The 16454-nt window shown below is 49.0% G+C and overlaps 2 protein-coding genes across 9 annotated transcripts in view; one reads left to right on the forward strand and one right to left on the reverse strand.

Moving 5' to 3' along the window:
- The window catches only part of PROX1 (prospero homeobox 1), a 56678-nt gene extending 45544 nt beyond the window's left edge, over window positions 1-11134 (reverse strand). For 2 of the 8 annotated variants that reach the window (XM_057315694.1, XM_057315687.1), the window contains exons 1-2: window positions 5904-6364; window positions 5668-5773 (exon numbers count right to left, since the gene is read on the reverse strand). The gene's annotated coding sequence lies outside the window, so the exon portion shown is untranslated. The other 6 variants (XM_057315691.1, XM_057315690.1, XM_057315688.1 and 3 more) reach the window with 6 other exon arrangements.
- The window catches only part of LOC113262690 (uncharacterized), a 26760-nt gene continuing 12715 nt past the window's right edge, over window positions 2410-16454 (forward strand). Inside the window, exons 1-5 of the mRNA XM_044388013.3 lie at window positions 2410-2441; window positions 4470-4558; window positions 4849-5122; window positions 5870-6021; window positions 12756-12867. Of these exons, the coding sequence (XP_044243948.1) occupies window positions 2410-2441; window positions 4470-4558; window positions 4849-5122; window positions 5870-6021; window positions 12756-12867 (659 nt within the window). The remainder of the gene's footprint in view (window positions 2442-4469; window positions 4559-4848; window positions 5123-5869; window positions 6022-12755; window positions 12868-16454) is intronic.

Raw genomic sequence — 16454 nt, forward strand, 5'->3', positions numbered from 1 at the left:
CTCTTTTCTTTTTATGTGCAAATCCTTTTCTCTTTAATATCACCTGAAAAACACATGAGTCTCCCATCAAAACGTTGAACAAACTTTCTTTTTCTTCCTCTGTTCATCTTAACACTCAGTCTGGATTTTCCTCCTACCCATCCTTGCCAGGGGAAGAGCATCTCTGCAACAGAGGCTCAGAAGTGACAGGCTGGTGTAAGAGATGAGCACAAGGTCATCCCCAGGCATCCTTCCTTTCCCAACTGCCATTTACCTCTGCGTCAACTGCACTTCCTCTCAGCTAGACTAGGTACCAACAGCTGCATCCCTGTCTCATGCCCAAGCCAAGAAGAGGGCTGTGTTCTTCCTAAGGTGGAAAGACATGAACCTGTCATCTTCCGTGGACAGTACGTGTTAATTCAACACGCTTGTTGGGTCTTTCAAGAACAAAACAGCCTGTAACTTCCTTCAAATTCGCCAAACGAAACTGATTTTTGCAACCCTCTTTTAACCAGTGATCATTTTTAGATTAGATAATGATTTGCTTTCTGTTTGGGGCTAAGAGAATTTAAATACTTTCAGGTCTTGTCAAATGTCCAGCTGAGACGTAACAAATAGGACAACACAAATAGGAAAAATTCTATATTCCACTAAGATAAAGCATTATATTAACAGGCACAAATAAATCCATCTCTCCGTATAGCTAAGACCTAAAACTTAGAACTAAAGGTACAGCAGTAGTACACGCTGGGACCATAACCCATGGAGGCAAAAGAGGAGATTAAGTAATTATAACTGGTTGACGTAATACTTCATTAGCATCTTGATTCATAAACAAGATCCATATGTGAACATATTTACCACATAAGAAATGCACGGTTAAAGACTCTAATAGAAATTAAGTCACTTGAAAACACTTTTAAAGGTGCTTCCCTGGATTTCCCAATTCAGAATTTAGAGAATGCTATGCACTGACTTTATGACTGATACCAACCTGTTCATTAAGATTTGTAAAAATTCCTTTATTTCTCAATATCTGTACTAAGCCACAATGTTTCAATAGAATTATTATTGACTTTTATTATATCTTAATCTTAACATTAATTTTGGGTTTAACCAGGCAACAGGAATCCTTTTGCTCAGCACTTGTGAACATTAATATCAGCAAGTACGCAGAAAAAAATACTGATAGAGAATTTGAACCCAAATGGACTATCGTTTGGATACACATTTTCTATTCCTGTAAACTCCTCTTTAATTGGTGTGAAAACCCATATCGAATATTGTTAGGGTTCAATATTTTGTCATACATTTGGTATCTTACTACACAAATGCTTTAATAATTCCTATACGATAAATATCTTGACATAGCAGATTCCTCCCAGAAAGAGATAAGAATCCACATCCGGGTATAATCAAGTCAGATTTCAACTACTTCAAAAGATTTATTAAAATCTGAATTATCTGAAGAATGTCAGATAATATAACATGGAGAATCCTAAGGAACCTGGGGGCTTCATGTTAGAAAAGAATGTTCAGTGAAGAATTTCAAAGGAACACTGCAGTGTGTGAAGTAGAAAGTGGTTAAGTGCTCTGCTTTAATAAAGAAGTTATTTGGGGGAGGGGAGCACAACTTTTACCAGATCTATCTGGTGTCCAGATTCTGGACAAAGAAGTGTTCATTATGGTAATGATCCAAATAGTTCAGACAAATCTTTCATGAGACAGGGCGAAGTGTAAGGTTGGCATGGTTTCCTGTTTGGATTACTTAGATTATCTGTCTTTGTGGATAAAATTATTCGAAGAAATTGCTCAAGCCTATACTTTACTTCTTACAGAAAGCTTCTGAATGGGCCTCTAATCTACTTGGTCAACCTGGTTATGAAATTTCAAGTGGACTATCACTAACAAAGAACATTTTAAATCCATCTGAAAATCAGTAATTCAAGGGGGAAAAATGAGATGATTTGATTGAGGTACCCCCCACCAACCCCACCACATCACTAAGCTGCCCTCTTCACTGTGCTCAAGAGTTCATTTCTGCTAATTAGCAACTTTTCCTTCAGACAGGTTTCTGCTTATTGTAAGGTTAAGAAAGCGTTTTATGTTTAGTTTGAAGAACCCACTTGACACAAGTTAATACTACAACTAAGATTGTATTGTCAAATCTTATATCAGGCTTCAAAATTTCCTATCATAATAGAATTCTCAAATCACAACCATTTCACTGAAAATTCCTCCATCCTATCAAAAATTCCATACACTTTTCACCTGCAAAACGAGCACAGAATATTTTCTGAGACATGCCGAAAAGATTCATTTGTACTCATTTAAAAAGCAGTAATTCACCAAATTAGTAAATAAAAGAAATGATCTCAAGAAAAAAACACTTACGCTTTTTTCTTTTTGTAAAACACTGAAACACTCTAAATGTCCTTTGAAGCTTTAGAGGACACTAGGCGGTAAGGTTTGAGAAACTCCTTATGTATGTGTCCTTTCCAGTTTATACAGGTGCTTAATTAGAATCCAGTAATAGTAACACATCACGCACAACCCATCTTCATATTATAAAACCAGTAACAGTTTATAATTTCTTTGTTAATCCTAAACCTAAAAATTCCTTATATTACCAGATGAAAATGCAAGACAATCCCTGAAACCACATAAGAAATTCACCAAAAAAAGGCCTATTTGCACTTTGAACAAATGAAGAGCAACCCTGGCAGCTCGCTTACGTTTTAAGATTGCAAGTGGTACTTATAGAGGAACCATGCTAGGAAATGAATAAAGTGAGAACAAAGATGCATGTTATGTATGCATGACTTTTTTTCCCCACAAGGTAGTAATTAAACTAAACAGAATTCTGCATAATGGACACATAAAAATATCAGTAAGTACCAAGCGCACATAACCTCTATTAAAAATAAAGCAAACGGACATCTATCCGTAGAGGACATGAAAGAACTTCGAAGGCATCCAAGGAAGGTCCTGGGGGGGGGGGGGGGCTTGATCAGTTGAGGCTAAAGAGTAAACACACGCACTGTCTCATTTTCAGGAAACAATGATCATCACCCAAACAGCAAAACCAACCAACGAAACCATTCGCCATCTAACCTATTTCTATGTAACACAAGAAGTAGCCTGCTTAAAGAAAAACTTAAAAGGTCGAGTTTGAATAATCCAGCTATAGTGCTTATATTGAATTCTCAGCATCTTCCCTCAACATCCAGCCACAGTCCTTCCCTTCCCTTATTTTGCCATTATATAGACAGGTCCATGTCGTAGCATATTCGGTTAACCGGAATGTTCCTCCTTTCCCTCCTCACCACACACAGCCCATTTCATTCTGAAAATACTCAGAAGTTCTTGCAGGAAACTCTTCACAGAGCTGACTGCCTGCATCTTGCATCAAATAAAAAAGCGCAGTTACCTCTCACGTACTTGAGATTTTCCTTCTCCATCAAAGTAATAACTAGGACATCTGGCACATGTCTGGTACAATGACAGGCTCATTCTACTTTATGAGAGTATTTAACATATGACTTGAAAGAGTTTAGGCACATACCTCTTCTTTCTGGGCAGGGAGAAAGCATGCTAAAAAGATAAGCTTTAACAACAGTAACACTTTCAAATGACTTTGGTATTCTTGGCAGTTACACACACCACCCATGGCTGCCCAAAACACACAGGCACACAAAAGACGGCTCTCACCCACCCCCCTTCGGCACCACAGACCTGGGAGATAGGCATAAACTAGAGAGGCAAGCAAAGGGAAAGTCAATCTCCCTCCACCTGCTGCCTGAAGTGGGGGTACTTTCAGCCGCCTGGCAGACAGAAGTCTGGGACACAGCCTCAGCAGCAGCCTGCCAACATCCTTAAGAAAAATAAACAAACACAAACCAACTCGCCCCCCACCCCCCAAGCAAAGAACTCACATGGCAGGGCTCAAACCATAACAACAGCCCAGTTCCCATTAGCCCGGACAATCCTATTAACCAGGGCACCCATAAATTCATAAACCTCGGCAAGCCTGGAGCACGCATTGTGGTCTGGAACCGTACAGACACACACAGACACAGAGGAAATTTGCACCTGTCTTTCTTGACACAACACACCTGTCAGGCCCTGCCCATGCACAGCGTTCTACTAATAGACCTCTGCCTACCTAGTTTAGGAAAGGAAATTATTTTTTTGTAAGGGAGGTTATAGGTGGGAGGGAAGGAGGGTGGAAGGAAGGGGGTGAGGGAAGGGGGGGCAGAGGGAGAAAGAGAAAGGGAGAGAGAACAAGAGAAGACACTTATAGCCTTGACTTTGGGAGAAGGCCACCCTGTGCTTGCACTGTTTTTATAAGCTCAAGGAGACAACACAGACCTTCTTGGAAAAATAAAAGCAAGCAGGTGAGTTCCCAGCCTTCCCCCAGGCGGAGTAGGGTTCTGGATTGCCAAGAACAGCAGTTTCACACTCCAACCTGCCTCCTTGGGCTATTTAAGACTATCGCCCAACCCCTCCTCCTCCTCCTTCTCTGCCAGCCTGGAGGGCTCTCAACTTCCGAAAAAAGCTGAGAAGTGGCGGGAGACGTGTGAGTCTCTCTCGAAAGCGACTCCCCCTTTACCTCCCTCCCGCCATTCCACGCCCCCCCCCAACTCCAATCCACACTTTCCACCAACGTTCAGTTTTAGCAGGAGTAAGTGGCTGGCCCGCCAGAAGAACCAACAACTTGTTAAACTGGACTTTGGGTGATGTCTCCCCGCCAACCCCCCCCCCCCGTACCCCTCCTAATCTGTTCGGCCAAGATAGCAGCTCTTCCCGCCCTCCTCACCATTCTTCCCAGTAACAATTACCCTCACCTCTGTTCTCCTCACTCCCCAGACCTCCGAACTGGGGCAGAACTGCAGGTGCCACCCAGACAAGACCAGATCGGAGCAGCCCCGACAGCACAGACTGCTAGCGAGGTCTGCGAGAGTCTTCGCCTCGCGGATCCGCAGCCCAAGAACATCCCCTACCCCCACCCGCACCGCGATCGCTCGGTCCCCCTGCGGCGCTCGGGCCCCATCCCTCCACCACCCCACCTCCTGAGGCTCTCGCCGCCGCCTTACCCAACTCAACTTGACCTAGCCCTGGCTCCTCCGAGCTCGGGAGAGGGGTGCCGCGCTGGTTTCCCGGGACCATCTCTCCACCGCTCCAACCCTGATTTCAACATTTCGGCTTCGACAGCGTTTTGCGAGGAAAGTAACAGAGCGCCCTCCTCCTCCCTCTCCCCTCCTCCCTACTCCCCAGCCCTCTGCTGGGGTTAAAAAGGAGAAGTGAAAGGTATGCAAATGACAAGCAAATTGGAAGAGCCTGGAAGAAAGGCAGCTATAATAAACAAGACAAAGAGAAAGGACGAGGGGACTAGCCCAGGAGTTTTAACCGGGGGAGACGGGAAGGATGAGGCTTGGCGGAAAGCAGGGATCCAGGCGAACAAAAAGCGACCCGGTCCCCCTCGCGGTCCTCTCTCCCGAGAAGAGAGGGCAGGAGAAAGAAGGAAAGGAAGCAAACGCCTCCTCAGAGCCCAGAAACAGTACACAAAAGGTGACAAGATCAGCGACAAGTCCAGCAGTATCAGCCTCCCCCGCCCCCCCCATCGCCACCACCACCCCAGCCACCAGCAGGAAAGAGAAAGAAATAAAAGCCAAGCGGATCACTTACTCTTAGGAACTGGGAGGAGCGGAGCGCTGAGTTCCACGGAGGCTCCTGCTTAGAAACTGTTTAGAGGCTATTTTATTATGATTCATTTAAATAACACCATTTTCTCCTGGAAAAAAAAATGTTTACACGGGTATGAGTAATGGGAGTCTCTTTTCTTTTCTTCTCATTCAAGAACAAGCCAGGACAAGTGATTCTGGAAAAGGGGAGGGGACTGGCGAGGGGGAGACGATACTTACGCGGTGCAGAGGGCAGTGGGACCGAGCGTGGTTTTGCCGGCAGGGAGAGGAGAACACGCGCGCGCACACACGCGGCGGTGTCTTGCGGGTGATGAATGTGATAATTGGACCGGGGCCGGTGAGTGTGCGCAAGCGAGCGAGCGGGGCGAGCGGGCGAGGGAGAGGGGACGGAGGGAAGGGTGGGAGGGGAGGAGAGGAGAGGAGAGGAGAGAAGAGAAGGAAGAAGAGGAGGCAGAGGAGAGCAGGGAGGAGCGGAGAGAAGAGAGGAGAGAAAGGGGCGAAGAAGAGAGGAGCGGCGGAGAGGAGCCGAGCGGAGAGGGAGCGGGCGGCCCGGCGAGAGCTCTTTTGCGCCGCTGCGCTTCCCCGGCTGCAATGGTGTATTATTTCAGAGCGCTCCCTCAGCTGAGGGCTCCGCTCCACAACAAGATTTACTTTAAGACACAGCTGAAGGAAACAGGAAGACTGCACGTCACAGTCTGACTGACGTACCCGGCCCCAGCACCCAATCGCGAGGCGCCTTCGGATTCAAGGGGGGATAGCGAGGCAAGAGAACTTGGGAGGAAAAAAAAAATATAAAAGGGGTGGGGGGTGAGGGGCTGGGAGGAGAGGAGGGGAGAGGGGCCCCGCGCTCCCCCTCCCTCGCCTCCATCCCCGGCCCCCACCCCCGCCCCCGCCCTGCCACCGCTTCGGGGCGACGGGATCGCCGCGCCGGGGCCGGAGCGAGCCATCTGCGGGCACTGTGCAAAGCGGGCAACGGCGCGAGCGGCGCTCGGCTCACACTAGCTCGTCCAGGACGCAGGTCCTTTTCCCCCCCTTTCCTTTCCCAGATACAGCTGATCCAGTTCCCCGAGTGGCCGAGCGTGGAACGGACTTGGGTGGAGGGAGGCACGGAAAAGTATACTGGAGAAAAAGTGGGGTTTTAGGGGTGGGGTGGTATAGGAGGAGGGAGTGGGGTAGCTCAAATCGTTCCACCTTTTAAATGATCATAGATTGTATCAAGAATACGTGTCACCCTTGCTTCCTTTTAAAGGCGAGGTGGACAATAAAATACAGGTAGGTTTGGGATTAAGATAATGGGTGCCAGAGGTTTCACTTGGGCTCCGCTGCATCTGGTAGCAGACCGGTATTGGCTGAGTTCCAGTTAATCTCCCGTGAAAATTATTAGGAAGAAGAGTATTTGCCCTTGGTTATTTGGATTGTAGGTACAGCAGCCTTTGGGGGGGGGGTGATGTTGCAAACATTACCTCGCAATTACCCCTTACTAACTCACTCACCCCAGAATGACCAAAGAGACAGGGTTCATATAGGAGTACACAATTTTGACGCCTGGGGAACAAACTTTAAAGTTTATTAGGGAAGAAATTTCAAACGCTTAAATTTCGGGTTTCAACGTAAAGCTATAGAAAATTCACTTTGGTTTGACATTTCCTGGATGAAAAATAACCAGCAAGATTTCTTTAGATAATGTGGCTCTTAAAGAGCTCCTTGGGGGTTTGCAAGTTACAAATGCTAAAGGGCATTTCTAGCCGCAGCCAGAACGTGTCTTTCACCGGGCACGGTAAACGGCTTTTAATAAAGCAACCGCGTTTATGACCTAAAGATCCCATAAAAGCCAGGACTTACAAGGGCTGCGAAGCAGAAACATTCATACCTAGTCGATTAGACACTCCGTTTTTAGGTAGGATGGGGACAAGTATTTTTCGTATGTTCCTCGAATTCAGGCAGATCAAAGGTTGAATGACGTTGATTGGGACGACAGAGTGTTTATGAGGTGTGTTACAAGTACACTGGCTGACAACTACCCCATCTTCTGAAACACACACACACACACACACACACACCTTTCCTAGGACGTTTACAATTTCAGCCTCAAATTCATCAAACTGAAGTCTTCTCTTTTAATAAGAATAGAGATGGTAACATGCCTGAAACTATACCCTGTAGGAAACTTTTGGCACGGGATTCAAACATTGAAAAGAAGAAAAAAAATCAGGCTGGCCAGGGTAGGTATCAGGGATAAGAAAAGAGACTTGTCTGAGCATCCCTAGCCTTCGTTCCTCCCTTTCTGCCGCCCCCAGACACTCCCTCCACACGGTTACAGAAACCACACAGAGGCACACAAACATACCACTCACACTTCCAATGATCGGCTATTGTATCAAGTGTTATAATCGGGATGTGACAGTTTAGGCTGGGAACAGAAATAATCTATCAACGTGCCCATTAGATGCAGGATGGAATAATGCTTCTATTGGTTGGGTCCTTTCGAGGTAAGCGGGTGTATTGAGCGCGGAAATGTGGGTTCTGTGAATGGATCAAGGCTACTTCCTTTCTTCTTTTCCGTCCTATTATTTTCTTTAAGTATCCCAGTTTGTACATGTTCGCGCCAGCCCACAAATAAACTGGTAGGAGTAAAGGATATATGCCCTCCACACCTTAAAACCATATGCTCAGTTTGACATTTAAAAGGAAGGAAGGCAGGGAAGTAGGAGGGGAAGAAGGGGGAAGAAAGGGAGCCGAGAGAGAGAAAAGATTCAGAATCTGGACGGAAATGGCTTGAACTTTAGCCACAAGTTATGTCAATTGCACCTAGCGCTCGGATGCACGTTTTGCACACTCTGCGCCCGGGAACCTGCGGCAGGAAAAGTTAACTGCGAACCCCAGTAAGCCCTCTGTCACTCCCGGGGGAAGGCAGGCCTGAATGGAAGTCGGGGTAACCCGCTTGGCAGACAAGGAAGCTCCCCCCCCCACCAAGCCAACGCAGCGGAGGCTCGCGGCTCGCCACGCTCTGCCGCGGCAGTTCGCAGCCCGCATTAGGGCGCAAGAAACGGCTGGTTGAAATAGGAGCGCGCGCGACTCTGGGCAAGCGAGCTCGGTCCGTAGCCCAGCTCCGTGAGCTACGTACGCGGAGCCCTGTCCTGTCCCCTACTGTCGGGGCGACGTACAGGCCGGGCTCCTGGCAACCTCTCTTGCCCAAGCTGCGGCGCTCTCCCAGGTCTTGGGCCGCCCTAGAGCAAGGCGTGAGGCCCGAGCCCCCTATCTCTGGCGACTCCCGGTTTGTTTGCTGATAGGAGAGAAACGATCAGTCAGGTCGGAGCCGAGAAGTCGCCTAGATATTGGCTCCATCTCTGAAACCAGCGGCCAAGCCTAGGGTCATCCCCTTCCTCCGCCCATTGGCAACACAACCCCAATAACTTAAAAGTTAATACAAGTTCCTACCGGTCTTCCAACAAACCTCATCCATGCAGACTGCATTTAGTTAATTATGGGAAGGGGGGATATGCTGTGAGTTCTTAGTCAAACTCTTGCAGTTATCACTTATGCATCTGGTTCGGGGTTAAACACACTTTGCCTTGACATTTCCTCGGTGTATTTCGGCCCCCTTCCACTGTTCTTTCAAAGCCCTTAGATGAAAGTAGAAGGGAAGACTGCATATAAGAAATGTAAAACCTTACAAAGAACCACCGTCAGATCCTAAACAAATCAATTGTGGGAATTTCAACCAGAGCAGCAGAGAGGCCAACGTAGGCGTGGATTTCGGGAGAAAGGTGCAGAAGATCCCTGCCTGGACACACAAACACACACAAAACCATCCACTCTCCACCATCACCACCACCCTGAAGAGGGGAAGAGAAAGAAAGAAAAACCAACTCCAGGGTGCAGGCCGGCCTGCTTGCCGCTGTCTAGAAGCGGACTGACCGCCATTCTCTCATCCCCCTACACCCCCATCCCCTGTGCCCAGTGTGACGCCAAGCCCAACCTGGATCTGTTCTGAATGGGGAGAAAAGTGAAATGCCACGAGATCAGTAGCAAGTAGCAGCTGCGGCGTTTCTCTCCTGGGAACCTCACTGCTTAGAAGCCTCCCGAGTGATGTTTGTTTAACCAACAGCTTTCAAAGTAAACAGAGGCCAAGCGCTCCAAAGAAGTTGAAATATAACCCTTACAAGAATTTAGGGCCGGAGTGCTGGCGGAAAAAGTCATTTTTTTTTAAGTAATAAAGCTTCCATCCCAAAGAAGGGTCCACCACAATGCCTAAAGGAAACTAGAATTGTCACAAAAATATAAATTCATCGAAAGGATTCATTACAATAAAGTGACCTCCAAGAAAATCACCCTTCATCCACAAACACACACCTGCGAGGTTGGTTGTCAGTGAGGGAAGGGGCACACTACTAACTCGATTTTAGGGAAGTGGGCGAAAACAATCGAAGGGAGGTACATTCCCTGTCCCGGAGTACAGAAGAGTAGGCTGGGAGCTCTGCGCCGCCAACCCTGGCTTTGCCTCAGGCACCGAACTTTCCAATATCAAGATATTAACAGATGGTGGTGAGCACATGGAGGGCTGTTACTTACATAATCCAGCCACTCCGCCCGGCCGCCCTGAGCCCGGCAAGGCGTCCGCCAGGCCGAGTCCGCGCCTCCGGAGGGGTGCTGTTGCCCCCCCCACCCCGAAATAGCGTGCCTTTCTCCAACCCCACCTGGCTCTTTAGGGGGCTAGGATTTGGAGAGGTCGTGCTTTCAGAAAAACGTTGGCATCGATCGGGTTGAGCTTTACCTTCTTCAGTCCACAGCAGTAAAGAAGCTGAAGACCCAAGGGCAGAGGGAAGCGGAGGGAACGCTTTCGGGGAGAACCGGACGCTCTCCCTCGGTATCTGGGGGTACCACGGGGTGGAATGTTCGCAATGTACATCCCTCCTTCTTTGGCTCAGATTAGCAGGTCTTTCCCAGTCACCGAAATACAAAGGCAGGCTCGGGGCCGCAGCTGAGGGGGAGCAGGGTGGGGTGAGGGTATGAGTGCGAGGGGACGCCTCTGCACGCGGGGGCGCAGTGGGCAAAGTTACGCAAAGCCTCCGAGCACCGCCACACTCCCGAGCTTCTGCAGGTTTTCAAGCTCTGCGTCTTGCACCTGGGGAGTCCCTTTAGGCTGTTCGGCCGCCTGCTGCCTTCGCGGCCCCAGCCACCTCCCCCGCGGCCCGGTCCCTCCCGGTGTGCCTTGTGTACCTCCGCCCGCGTGTCGGGGGACGCGTGTGTTTGCCGAGCCTCTCCCTGACGGCGACTCCGGTCACCGAAACCCGTGAGGAATACGCCTGCGTGGGTTGGAAAAGTTTCGGGTTGGGAGGGAAGGCTGGGAGTCGCCTCTTCTGGCACCCGGCGGGAGCGGGGCTGCCGGGCCGGCGGCTTCCTCCCGGTCTCCTCCTCCCTCCCGGCCCTTCCTTCCTCGCCGCGGCCCCGCGCTAGGTGTCGCGGCCTCTCGGCCCGGAGACCGCGAGCGCGAGATGCTGCGGCGGCGGCCCGGCGCTCCGAGCAGAGGGCACGCCCCTCCGGCCCGCGCGGGCCCCCAGGCGAGGGTCCGGCTCGCCCCGCCGGGGCCCCGCGGCCCTCGCCACCTCCGGGGCCGGAGCCCAGCTCCGCTGGCCCGCGCTGGGCGCACGCCGGGCGCAGAAGGCAGCCACCTGCTCCCCGCGCTGCGCGGCGTAGGGACCATCCGACGCCGCAGGGCCCAAGCGGCCCCGCGGCCCAACCCCCCTCCCCGCCCGCCTCCCGCCTGTTGCTGCGGGGCCGTTCCGGCGGCGGCGCGCCCGCACCCGGGGACGCGCTCCACCGGGGCTAGGGGGGCCTCCCCGGGGACCCAAGCAGGGGCGGGGGCGTTTTAAGGGATGGAAACCCCCCTCCTGTCCACCCCCTTTCTTTTGTCAGTTAATCTAAGGACATTAGGCCGTTACTTCAGCTTCTCCTTTCTTTACTCTTTAGACTCCAGAGTGTGAATTCCCAGGTGGTGCTTGATTTTTGGTGGGGTTTGGTGATTTTGGGTGATAGGACTTAAGTTATCCTTCCTGTCCATCTTACTAGGCTTTTATTCAGGAGCGGGCTAGAGATAAAGAGGTGTAGGCCGGGCACAGAAGAAAAGAGAAGGGAGCTCCCCGTTTGGATTTATTTGGGGGGAGAGAGAGAGTAACTCTGCAAAGTTGCATTTTGTTTAAATTAGAGCAAGACAAAGTTGAAAGCCAGATTTCTATAATTTTTCTGGTGATATTTCTTTTATGAAGCATCTAAGTGTCTGTTTGTCATCATTTTGAGATCAAAAGGAAAATCCATATGCTGCAGAGTTTTTCGAAATTGCTATTTAAATATGTTTTAAATGTTTTATCCAACGTGGAGAAGGCTGCTCAGAGGCCAGACTGGTGACAGGGATAGCGGGATGGTTTGATGCCGAGCAGTGGTTCCGAAGAGTGGCAGGTAATCAAGAATCACCAAGGGAGCTTTTCAAAAACAAAGATTTCTGGGCCCATCCCAGCTAGGCAATCAGTGGGAGGACCTGGGCATCTGGGGGTCATGCTGTGTTTCCAATTACTGCTCAGATACTGACTCTGACCTTAGGTGTGTTTCTTAATCTGTCTGAGCCTCAGTTCTTTTCATCTGTTAAGTGGGGATAATATCCAACTTACAGAGTTGTAGTGAGTTTTACATAAGTAGAATTGTTCAGCGCTTGATTGGTGCTCAGTGAACCTGTTTTGTCTACAAGTGTGTGCTCTGCACACGGGCACCCATCCGTACTCCTTTTATACAGAACTCCCGCCCCCGAATATTTTGATGAAGCTACCTGGATGGTCATTTGATCTGAACACGTATGCACATTTTAGCATTCACATAGCTGCTACTTTGGGCCCTTTATGTGCACACCTCTCACCTTTTAGGGCATAAATGGTAGAATTAGTGCATATTTGGAAGCTAGGGTCTATGCTCTTGGACCTAGACCTGTTCATCGTGGCAGACAGGAATCTTTTACTGATCTGAAGTCTGCTTTTTTTCTTTCTTTCTTTTTTTGGTTCTTTCACCTTCCCTGCTTTGTAGATGGCAGACCTTTCCTACAGAAGCTGCCCATCAGAAAAAGGAAACCACAGGACAAAAAGTTGTGTTCAAGAAGGGAACAACAAGAAGGAAAAAAAAAAGTCAACAATCTTAGGTAAAACTAAGACAAATGTGTCTCAGCTATGGTATGAATTTACATGTCTGAATGAACAACTCCCCTAAATCTCTGTGAAGTAGACTACAACCCTTCATGAAATTCTTTTCAAAACCAATGAACATAAGCACGCCCCAATATCATTAATAGGGGGCCCAGCCAAAGAGAACTGTGAGAGGGCAAAGAAAGATAGGCGGGAAGGTGCCATCCCCAGGCAGCTGTGATTCTGCAGTAGTGTGAGGGGAAGAAAGCCAGAGAAAGGGAATGGGCTGAATGAGCAGAGAAACATCAAGAAGGCTGACAGTTTTAGAACTGGAGATGGCTGTGAGTAGCTAATTATACATCCCCAAGAAGGTATTTGCTGGTGCCCTCCAAAAGCTTGAGATAAGTAATCAGGGTGTTTCCTGGGCTGGGATAAGGGACAGATGGCCAGCTTGGGGCATCTATAGTGAATGAACCCAGGGGTTGGGAGGAGGCACTCCCTGAATGAGAGAGAGTTCAAGCATCACCCCTAGATGCCTGTCTTCCTAGGGTTTGTGGAAATCTCTGGGCAAGTGTGGAAGATTTGTGCTCTCTGGACCTGGGGGAAGTGGCTGAAACTCTAGGGTACAAAACAAAGAACTTCAAGACAACCACAGAAAAACACACACCTGGGGCCAAGCTGTAGGGAGACAGGTGACACTGACTTCTCACTCCCAGGGTAGAAGGAGCACTTTGACCTATACTTGAGATTCTGGTGGAGAGATGGTGGGGTCAGGGGGCTGAGGCTGAGAGGGGTAGAGTGAGGGGTGGGGACAGAGTTTGGAGGGGCCAGGGATGGGTAGGGGGAGAGCATTGGTGAGGGTGGGAGGGCAGTGCATGGAGGAGAGGAGAGAGTATGCCCTGCAGAGTGTGAGTTGGAGAGGTCCCGGGGTTCAAGGGAGCGGAGTTAGGGGAAGAGTGCAGTGGAGGTGTCTGTTACTGGAAGGAGGCAAGGGGCACCAGTTCCCCTGTGAGGTGGCTCATTGGGGTCTGACTGGTGCATGGAAGTGTGTCTGGAAGGCCGAAGGGGAGGCAGCAGAAAAAGTCTGGCGGCTACATGTGACCTTTGCTCAAGCCAGGGTGAAGGGTACAGCGACTAGGCTTCCTCAGACCCTCACTAGCCTGCTGAGACTTTGGAAGCTGCTGGCTCGCTTGCTCCTTCAGGCTGGACCGGAAGGCCTGGGACCCTGCTTGCGAGGCTGGGATCAGCACCACTGGGTCTCCCCTGGGGGTGTGGGGGCTGGCTGGTGTAGAGTGGCAGCACCCTGCTCCCTGCTCCCCTCTCCGTCTGCAGTCACAGCCCTTTGCCCCCAGCAGGGCTTCCCCTCCTGCGCCTCCATCCCTACTCTAGGCCTCGCGTTGCTCCCCTCACCCCACGTCCCCCTGTGCCTTCTCCTTTGCCCTCACAGATATGACACCCTCACCCCTTCATCTCCTCCGTGCTAATCTGCTGGTAGTGCCTGGGGGGAGCAGGCCGAGGGCAGGAGGGGGTGCATAACCCAAAGTTGACTCCAGGAAAATGGAATAATACAATTCAACAGATAGCTCATGTTTGCAACACATTGCTCAGAATGGCAGTTGGTGACCCTGTTGAGGGAGCAGAGTGGACTGGAGGATTTGGGGTCTTAGCCAACATGGGTGGGTAGTTATATGTTTGATTTAGTTGGGTTTCTGAAACTTCAATTAGGAGGACAAGTCTAGAAGAATCTGGATAAGGGGCAAAAGTGTCCACACCTCCTCCTCTCAATATCCCAGTGGTCTTTCAGTGAGAATTCAGAAGGAGGCAAATAGACACAGTAATAAGCAACGATAGGTAATTCAACATTTATTGAGCACTTCCAATGGTACAACTGTGCCAGATGCTTTACACTCAGTGCTGCCATTTTTAAATTCTCAAATCCCATTGATGATAAGACACACTATCAATTTAAAGATGGTCTTTGAGAGAAAAACCAAATATGATGACTTTAAATGTACAATGGATTGTAAGGCACACTGATTTCAGGAACATAATACATTAGGAGAAAAAGTGAAACTTAGAAGGGAAGAAATAAAATCTATTGCATGTAGTTCTCTCAACAGCCCTGATAACAATTCTCCCCACTGTATGGATGCCTAGACTGAGACTGGGGAGGGTTTCCCCGCTTGCTCAAGGCCACAAAGCCAGTAATTTGCAGTCAGAACTGGCTCTCAAGTTTGCCTGCGGTCACAGCTAGAACAGTTTCTCCTAGGGCACATAACCTCTGCTTTGTCAGCTTTTTCCTAGCCCCGCTTCTGTCCCGACCCTTTTACCATCAACACCCCCTCCCCCACCTTCTAAGCTATGGAGATTTCCATGAGGAGCAAGTAATTCATTGGGGAGAAAAGGTACCAAATAGTCAAATTACATTCTTCAGATTCAAATAGAGTCTTTAAAAGGGTAAAGACCATGCATGCCAGGTTTTGCTGTGCACTGCAGGAAGCCGATGAATTCAAGGATCCCCGTATTGCTGAAAATAGAATTGTAAAAAATAAAAGGGGTGGGGGGAGAAAGTGAACGAAACTAATCCTATTAAACGTGGTAGCATGTTTTCGTGGCACGCAGGGAGAGATTAAGCACAGGAAAGGGGATAAGTACTGCTTCAGTTTCACTAAACTAATGTGACAACTTGTCATTGGAAATCTTTGCAGCTTGTTAGTAGATGGCTAGCTGATTCAGAAGTGTTTTCTATCATTCCCTTTGTGTCTCCCGTGAGGTTTTTTTTTTTTAATTTTCTTTCTTTTCCTGTTTCTTTCTTACCCATGCTGCTCTATTTTGCTTTTTAATCCTGCGTGTCTCCTTCAAGTCAAAACATTTAGCAGGCTCTAATCAAGATTTGGTTTTGAAGATGCCCTTTGACCTCCAGTGGCCCAGAGAAGCCCCGGAGGGGACTGCCCTCCATCCCCAACCCAGGGTCAGGCTGTCCTGTGGCTGGAAACCCCAAGCTTCTGGGGAAACACTCTCATTTCAGATTTTATTTTTCAACGGTCCTTTGCCTCTCCCCTTTCTCCTTTAGTTCTTTCTTGTTTTTTAACCTTTCATCCTCTCCCGTTTGCCTTTTATTTCCAGGCTTCTGATTTTTTTTTTTCCCCCTCACTTTCCCTTTCTTTGCTCATTTCTAACTTCTTTCCCCTCACCTGCTTGGTTTCCATCTTCTCTTTTCATCTCTTTCTTAGAATTTCTTTTCCCTCTTCTGCGCACCCCAATAACTCTCTTATTTGAGAGATCCAATGGAACAGATAAGACTGTAGGATTCACACTGGTTTCCACATCGAAATAACTTCTGCTCAAGGGAGCAGTGTCATGGGGACGGGGGCCCTGCAGGGGAACAAAAGGCTGATCGAAATCAAGAGGAAGCAAGAATTTTAGGCTCAGTCACTGTCTTTCCAAAGCAGGTGTCTAGTGTGTTTGGAAATGTGGCGGACCGTCCCTCTCTCTCTGGCTTTGGCATGGCTCTCTCCCACCTTCCTCCTCCCTCCCCCGCTCCAACTTTCCCCACTGGCCTACCACCAGAGGCGAGATGTTGAGTCAATGGAAAAACAACATT

The sequence above is a fragment of the Ursus arctos genome, unplaced genomic scaffold (assembly GCF_023065955.2).
Source record: "Ursus arctos isolate Adak ecotype North America unplaced genomic scaffold, UrsArc2.0 scaffold_2, whole genome shotgun sequence".
Classification (NCBI taxonomy): domain Eukaryota; kingdom Metazoa; phylum Chordata; class Mammalia; order Carnivora; family Ursidae; genus Ursus; species Ursus arctos.